An 8,758-nucleotide genomic window follows, 5' to 3' on the forward strand; every position below is an offset into this window, starting at 1 on the left:
CTCTCCCTCCCCATCATGCAGAGACAGCCACACACACACTTCTGGGTTTTATAACCCCTCCCCCTCCCACCAGAAAAGGTGTGGCCTTCATGGCGTGATTGACAGGAGAGAGATTCTCAACATTTTTTAAACAATAATAACACTTTTATTTTTCATTGATGGGACGAATTCTCTGCACCTGCTCAGCGGAGGGGGACTGAGTAAGATGGCCAAAAATCACAGCCGTAAGTGGTAACGTTTTATCTAAATTCAATGTACAGTGCAAACAGGAAGTAAGTGCATTTGCTGTAGTGCCTTTTAACTTCAAGCCAAAGCACCCAAGCCGCCATTTGCAGTAAGTAGTTCCTTTCAACTTCAAGCCAAAGCACCCATTTGCAGTAAGTAGTGCCTTTCAACTTCAAGCCAAAGCACCCAAGCCGCCATTTGCAGTAAGTAGTGCCTTTCAACATCAAGCCAAAGCACCCAAGCCACCATTTGCAGTAAGTAGTGCCTTTTATCTTCAAGCCATCTTCAAGCCAAAGCATCCAAACAACAATTTGCAGGCAGTGCCTTTTTACTTCAAACAAACCATATTTTCATTTTCAAACCACATTAAGGGGACTCACAGTTGAGTAGACATTTGTTCAGTGTTATTCAGAGCTCAGAGACACGTGACCCTTTGGCTTCATCCATCTTGCAGAGACTGAGTGAGGCACACCACTTCCTAGTTTTATAGTCCCTCCTCCTGCCTCCAGCAGGGGCAGCAGAGAGAATGGTGAATTAAAAAAAAAACATTAATATCTCTCTGATTTGTTATCGATGGGAAAAATCCTCCAGTCCCGGAAGGGGGAGGGGGGCTCTGAGCGAGGTGGCCAAAAAATGACGGCCGTAGGTGGCGGCGTTCTCTCGGAAATTGCAGCACAGCGAGCCAAAAGTGGTCAAGATCAGACTTTTAGTAATATAGAGTTTGATGTTATGTTCTTTAAAAAAACTAAAATACAGTTTAAATGCTAATGAATGAACACTTACATAATAAGCTGGAAAGGGTGCAAAGATTTATGTTGCCAGGACTCGAGAGCCTGAGCAAAAGGGAGAGGTTGAGCAGACGAAGACTTTATTCCTTGGAGAGCAGGAGGATGAGGGGTGATCTTATTGAGGCGTATAAGATCATGAGAGGAATAGATAGGGTAAATGCCTCTTTTACCCAGAGCAGGGGAATCAAGAAGGCATCGGTTTAAGCTGAGGGGGGAAAGATTTAATAGAAATTTGAGGGGCAACTTTTTTTTTACACAAAGGGTGCTAGGATATATGGAACAAGGTGCCAGAGGAGGTAGTTGAGGTAGGCACTATCTCAATGTTTAAAAAGTATTCAGACAGGTACATGGATAGGACAGGTTTAGAGGGATATGGACCAAATGCATGCAGGTGGAACTTGTGTAGATGGGGGTGTGGGCAAGTTCGGCTGAAGGGGCCTGTTTCTACACACTATGACTTTATGATGCTTGCGATTAATTTTAGCCTCTGCTGGGCAGGGATATCACCTGAACAATCTACGCACCACCTCTGCACATTTGGAATAAGAATAATGATTTTTTAATTGCTAAATATTTGTCACATCATTTCTAAGTGGCAATGTAATTGGAAATAAGGGCCAATTTGCAGTGTTTGTGACTCTCTCTGCAGTAGCAGAGTTGGCACTGTTCATCTTGTTGAACACACTTGCTTCTAACATTGCAGTATTGTGAGCAATTTGCGTTTCTGACATAATGTAGTAGCTTTTATTTACTCTGGAAATCCGTGATACACATTCCCTATTGCAGAGGAAAAGTCCATCTTAAATCTCTCCTTAGTAGAAACAAGTACTCTGTGCCCTTAAACCTTTTCTTTTTGCATTGAAATGTAGGCTTTCCAGAGATGTGAAAGTGAAGACGTATTTATCACCAGTTCTACCGCTTGCAGGTTAAGGGCCTGTCCCACTTACACAATTACGCGACCTCGTGGTCGCTTGAGGTGTAAGGGCACCGTATGGTCACGCAGGGCCAGTCCCAGGTAGAAGCGCGGAGTTGTGCGGGGCTGGTCCCGACATCGCGCGGGGCTCCGAAATTCTGGCAGTGGCCGATATCTTCGCGTGCCAACGGCCTGTCGGCATGCAGGCGCATTGCGGTCGTACGCAGCGTACGCCCAAATTCAGTCGGCCCGCCTCCTGCCCAGCTGATTGGTAAGCATGACGCAAATGACGTCACGCGCGAACTTAGCATGTACTTCGCGTGAACTCCGCTTCCGTTTGGTCGCGTCAAACGCACGTAATCGCATGCAAGTGGGACAGGCCCTTTAGATTGGAAGTGAACTTTGCTGTTAGTCTTGTTGACATTGAAAACTCCTTTTAGGATTCAGGCCACAGAGAATGTATTTTATGATAACAGACAAATAATTTTAATTGTGAATTTGTGACCTGTTAGAAGATCGGAAAAAAAATGGAACAATGATACAACACACCTTTACTTATTACATTCAAGCTTTAGTTTTGACTGTGATTTGTAACACTCTAATATGATAAAGCTGATGTAGACATTTTTTCCCTTAATATCTATTTCATAAAGGAAACAGATTGCACTATACCTTTTAGCCATAATTTAGTAATAGTGCTGTTCACGTCAGCATTTTTTTCCTTTCTTTGCACAAGCTTGCTAAATAGAAAAACAATGCTAACTTCTTTAATAAAATGGTAAATATAGAAGAAAATTCACTTGGTTAATTATGATTTTGTAATGGAGAAAGCATTCTGTTATTTGGTTGTTTGAGATCAGTCCCAAGCTAGGAATATAACTTAGAATGCATGACATTAATTGGGGGTTCCATTAGGTACAAGGTGGACGAAGCTTCAGTCGACCGAAATATAAATGACAGGCAAAATAAATTCAATCCCATTGTAAAAGCCACAGTAATAAAAATGCAACATATTTTCTAACACTGTTACTGTAAAGACACAAAGAAAAAACACACATGCATTATTTACCTCCTTGGTATGACATCAGGAAATTCCAAAGCATTTCAGAGCAATACTGCAGATTATTAAAACGCTCACGACAGGGAGGGGAAAGACAACAGCGGATTTGCACAGGTAAGCCCAACAATGAGATAAATGTGCAGGCAAATGTATTATTGACCGAGACAGTGGGGGGGGGGGGGGGGGGGGGGGGGGGGGGGGGGGGGGGGGGGGGAGATTCCCTGCTCTTCTTTGAATAGTGTGGTACTTAACATCCATCTGAGGGAATGGTGTGAATCTACCAGCCAAATGATGGTACTTCCAGTGATGCAACACATTTCTATGGGTTGAGTTGTCAAGCTTGATTATGTGCTCAGGTCACTTGAGTGGGATTCAACTGGTTGGGTTAAAATTAAGCCAGAGTTGACATCCAATCATATTCTATCTGGTAAGCACTATACCTGGATCTGAAGTAACATTTTGTGCCGAAGATGTAGTAAGTTCATGTCATAGGAGCAGATGTAGGTCATTCGACCCATCAAGTCTACTCCGCCATTCAATCATGGCTGATCTATCTTTCCCTCTCAACCCCATTCTCTCCTGCCTTCTCTTTATGCACCTTGACACGTTTACTAATCAAGAATCTGTTCATCGCTGCCTTAAAAATACTAAATGACTTGGCCTCCACAGCCGTCTATGGCAATGAATTCCACGGTTTCACCACTCTCTGACCAAAGAAATTCCTCCCTGTCTCCTTTCTAAAGGTGCGTCCTATTCTGAGGCGATGCCCACGGGTCCTAGACTCTCCCACTCGTGGAAAAATTCTCTCTGCATCCGCTCCATCTAGGCCTTTCAATTTTCAGTAAGATTCAATGATTGATAGAAGCACCACAAATCCAACTTGTTTTAGTTAAACTCTAAACTTACCAGTTTACTCTTAACCAACTTTTCGATGGCACTGACAAGATCGGCGGCACTGGGGATTTCAGAAGCACTGTGACGGGCAGTGTGCAAAGAGGACTGCAGGGTTAGAATGGAAGGGAGCATTAGCAGAAGGCAGGGCCAGATAACGAGGGAGGAAAACAAAAGCCCATTAGTAATGCAAACGGGGGAGAAAGGGCAGAGGTAGTAAAGCACACATCATGGAAAAAAGTGCAATAGGGCAGTTAAAATAGCACAACATTAATTAAGCCAACTTAGTTTTACAGAAAACACAGTGAAGGGAATCTATCAACAGATGCTGAGTTTGTTTCTGCGAAGGTACTTAATTCTCGGCCCAAGTACGTCAATGGTGTGAGTTTCTTTGCACTGCTTTTAACAAGACAAAATCTCAAGCAGCTGACCAACCTGGTCAGTTTTATATCCTGAGAGCAAGTTCAACATTTACTCCAATGCTGTAAGTGTTGTTTGTCAGAAGTCAGCACAATGGTGTTGTTATTTTTGAATTTGGCTTTGTGTACCTGTATCTGTGCATTTAGCCGACCCAACGTGTAGCTGTGTATTTAACTCACGCAACTCCTGTACTTGTGTGTTGATCCACACAACCCCCATATCTCCTGCCTCTGACGTTACCAACCCAAATTCTGTGCCTGTGAGATTACCCTCCCAGTTGCTACACCCGTCAGTAAAGTAACCTATGCAAGTTGTGTGACTGAGCAGCAACCTACCTGCTCTCATGCTATGAGAAACTAGAATCAAGATTGCATCCAGAATCTGCTTATTATTCTCCAATAGCTGGTTCCCCCTTCATCTATGTGGCTCCATCCTCCTCTCTGACTTTTTATCTGCCCCCATCTTTCATTTACCTGCTTCTGCCACCCGACTCCACTCCATCCACCCCAACCCCCCCCTCCCCCACCACATGGATCTACCTGTCCATCATCCTTCACCCCTCCTCTGTCTAGCTCTGTCTATTGCTGTCCCACCACTTCCCCTCTCAGTCCTGATGCAGAGTTTCAATCCAAAACATTAACCATTTATCTTCATCCCCCCACCGCCACTCCATGGACGCTATTTGACTCGCTGAGTTACCCCCAGTAAATTATTTGATGCTTCAGATTTCAGCATCCGCCATCTTTTGTGACCAAAATTTACACAGGTATTGGGCTCAGCTTTATTGAGCTTACTCATGGGCTTCAAGGATACTCATCTGAGACACCACGAACCAAACTAATTATGAAACGAAAAACTAAAACAAATATTGCATTTAATAATGCTGTGCAATCTAGATCTAGCACGTGCTTTCATGATCGCAAAATCACACATTGTGTATCTGTCGAGCTTCCAAAAACATTATTGTGTACAAAGTATAATGTTGAAAGTGTGCTTAAGTAAAGTGAGGAGCTAATTCTTGTCAACAATTTGATACCAGGTATCTCTGTATCTCTTGCTGAACATTAATTTGAACAAACACATTGATAATTAGAAATTGGCAAAATAAAGTTGTAAGTAGATTTACAGCATTGAAAGATATAATGACCAAATGTTAAGCAAGTTAATAGAGAAGCTCAAAAACAATGACCAGCTATGAGGTAAATGCCATTTGATTTTACTGTTCAAAATTAATTAAGTATATCAATCAACTGAGATTTAAAGGAGTGTGGGCAGTTAGATCACATTGCATGAGACAGCAAATGAGGTATAGAATTCACTGAGCCACAGTGCAATCTAAAAGGCTCTCTCCAGACAGCTTGGTGAGGCTACTAAAGAGTAAGGACTGACACAGGTAGGTTTGGGATTGACAAAGAAATTCAAACCAAACAGCAAACAGGACTTACTAGCCAGAGAGAGAACAGAATTTGATTTGTGTGAAATGAATTGAAACTTAATAGGTTCTATTATGAGTATTTTGTAATACTGTTGTAAATCTTTCTAAATTGTAAGAACATGCAAATCTCCAAGGGTGACCCGGGGGGGGAATGAATTAATGGACCCCATCACAGCTCCAGTGCACATTTAAAATGGTTATATAGTACTACCATGTGGGAGACAAACTCACATCTAAGTGTTAGCAGGGAATAGAGGGACCTGGCTCACATGAAGTTTAACCTGACATTGTGTTTGGCACAGACATTGTGGGCTGAAGGACCTGTTCCTGCGTTATCTGATACTACGTTCTAAGCGAAGCTTAAATGGAAGCAGACAATTAAAGAAGAGGGGAAAACATTTACAAGATTTTAAGAAGTAGCTGCTTTCCGTGCAAGCCAGCAAGAAAGCACTTTAGCTTGGAGGTGGGTGTGAATTGAGACTGAAGCCAATTGATATTGTCATAACTGGAGTGTGGCACCATGGCTGGAGATCCTCATGCAGATGTACACTTATGCACTTGCTACCTCACACTTCATATGATTCTCTCCACCACCGCAAATATCCAATCCAGGGTATCAGATATTGTGAGTGGCAACTTGATGGAGATGGCGAAATGTTGCCTTCTTTGATGCAATATGGTTTCAAACCTGACAGGCTGTGATTGGGATGTTTCTGCAATTGTAGCTAGTTAAACATTCCAATGTTATCATCATCATCATTGAAAACATTAGTGACGCAATGGTGCAGGTTTCCGATGGGAACGGTGACGTATGCACCAAACATCTCTGTCCTCCAGTTCCTGCGGACTTCTGCCACTGGAAGTATAGGATTTTGGTGTGTGTGCTTTATCAACATTCCTTACAATGTTATGTACAACAGTGATCGCAACTTCTACTGAAGTGTGGATGGCCATTGGCTCGCTAGAAGCTCATCTGCCCTTTGACAGGTTTTGTTTTTGGTCCTGCTGGAGGTCCACAGCCCCCTCGTCACCTGGCAAACCAGGTGAGGGAGACGGTTTAGTCGCCGACTATCCGACCATGGAGCAGGTAGCACGGGGTTACATGGTACCCGTGCTGGGGGGAACTTCCCTCGACCTGACCTGATAATGTCCTTGTGCTATAATCGGGTCTGCTATCCCATCTTTGGAAATAAGAGCCTCAACATAATCATATCATCGCCAGAAGCTAGGTTTGCAGCAGATCTGACTGACTATGTAACATTATTATGCAACATCTTCTGTCTATTAAACCAACGAGGGTGGCCTTTACTTTTCCTTAACCCTCAATAAAAGTATAGACCTACACAATAGGCAACTTACATAAACTCGCACTTACATAAACAGCTCTGTACTCAGCCCCTAGTGCAATCAAGGCAGTTTGTAATTTCCACAACAGCCAGTTAATGCTCTAAGTGAAGGTACACAAAAATGTTGGAGAAACTCAGCGGGTGCAGCAGCATCTTTGGAGCACCTCATATTCCGTTTGGGGAGTCTGCACCCCCGGGGGGAAAATTCTCCCAATTTTGTTAGTCCTTGCGTCTCCTCCCCTTCCTCAGCCCCCCTGCTGTCTCCTTTCAGGCCGCTACTCCTCCTTTTCCCTTTCTTTCACCCCCGCCCCCCGATCAGTCTGAAGAAGGGTTTCGGCCCGGGGCTCCATAGATGCTGGGTTTCTCCAGCTTTTTTGGTAACCAACAGTTAATCTGTTAATCTCAGTGAAGGTACACAAAAATGCTGGAGAAAAAGCGGGGCAGCAGCATCTATGGAGGAAGGAAATAGGACGTTTCGGGCTGAAACCCTTCTTCAGAGATGGGGGGGGGGGGGGGGGGGGGGAGAGGAAGGAAAAAGGGAGAGGAGGAGCAAGGGCGAGGGATGGGAGTAGACAGCTGGAGGGTTAAGGAAGGGGAGGAGACAGCAAGGGCTAGCAAAACTGGGAGAATTCAACGTTCATGCCATCCGGACGCAAGCAACCCAGGCGGAATATGAGGTGCTGTTCCTCCAATTTCCGATGTTGCTCACTCTGGCAATGGAGGAGACCCAGGACAGAGAGGTCAGATTGGGAATGGGAGGGGGAGTTGAAGTGCTGAGCCACCGGGAGTTCAGGTAGGTTATTGCTGAGCGGAGGTGTTCGGCGAAACGATCGCCCAACCTCCGCTTAGTCTCCCCGATGTAAATCAGCTGACATCTAGAGCAGCGGATGCAGTAGATGAGGTTCGAGGAGATACAGGTGAACCTTTGTCGCACCTGGAACGACTGCTTGGGTCCTTGAATGGAGTCGAGGGGGGAGGTGAAGGGACAGGTGTTGCATTTCTTGCGGTTGCAACGGAAAGTGCCCGGGGAGGAGGTGGTACGGGAGGGAAGAGAAGAATTGACAAGGGAGTTGCGGAGGGAGCGGTCTTTGCAGAAGGCAGACATGGGGGAGATGGGAAGATGTGGCGAGTGGTGGGGTCACGTTGGAGGTGGCGGAAATGGCGGAGGATTATTTGTTGTATTTGCCGGCTGGTGGGGTGAAAGGTGAGGACTAGGGGGACTCTGCCCTTGTTGCGAGTGCGGGGATGGGGAGAGAGAGCAGTGTTGCGGGGTATGGATGAGACCCTGGTGCGAGCCTCATCTATGGTGGCGGAGGGGAATCCCCGTTCCCTGAAGAACGAGGACATTTCCGATGCCCTGGTGTGGAACGTCTCATCCTGGGAGCAGATGCGGCGTAGGCGGAGGAATTGGGAGTAGGGGATGGAGTCTTTACAGGGGGAAGGGTGGGAAGACGTGTAGTCCAGATAGCCATGTGAGTCAGTTGGTTTATAGTGTATGCCGGTCAGAAGTCTGTCCCCTGCGATGGAGATGGTGAGGTCAAGGAATGGTAGGGAAGTGTCGGAAATGGTCCAGGTGTATTGGAGTGCCGGATGGAAGTTGGTGGTGAAGTGGATGTAGTCAGTCAGTTGTGTGTGGGTGCAGGAGGTGGCACCAAAGCAATCGTCGATGTAGCAGAGGTA

General features: G+C 45.3%; 1 protein-coding gene across 5 annotated transcripts in view; it reads right to left on the reverse strand.

The window, feature by feature from the left end:
• Positions 1-8,758, reverse strand: part of kalrna (kalirin RhoGEF kinase a) — a 584,657-nt gene that overhangs the window by 77,068 nt on the left and 498,831 nt on the right. For 4 of the 5 annotated variants that reach the window (XM_055638050.1, XM_055638047.1, XM_055638049.1 and 1 more), the window contains one exon: positions 3,893-3,985. The exons of the other annotated variant lie outside the window; for it this stretch is intronic. In XM_055638050.1, the coding sequence (XP_055494025.1) occupies positions 3,893-3,985 (93 nt within the window). The remainder of the gene's footprint in view (positions 1-3,892; positions 3,986-8,758) is intronic. 5 annotated transcript variants of the gene reach the window in all.

Source organism: Leucoraja erinacea, chromosome 7 (genome assembly GCF_028641065.1).
Source record: "Leucoraja erinacea ecotype New England chromosome 7, Leri_hhj_1, whole genome shotgun sequence".
NCBI lineage: Eukaryota > Metazoa > Chordata > Chondrichthyes > Rajiformes > Rajidae > Leucoraja > Leucoraja erinaceus.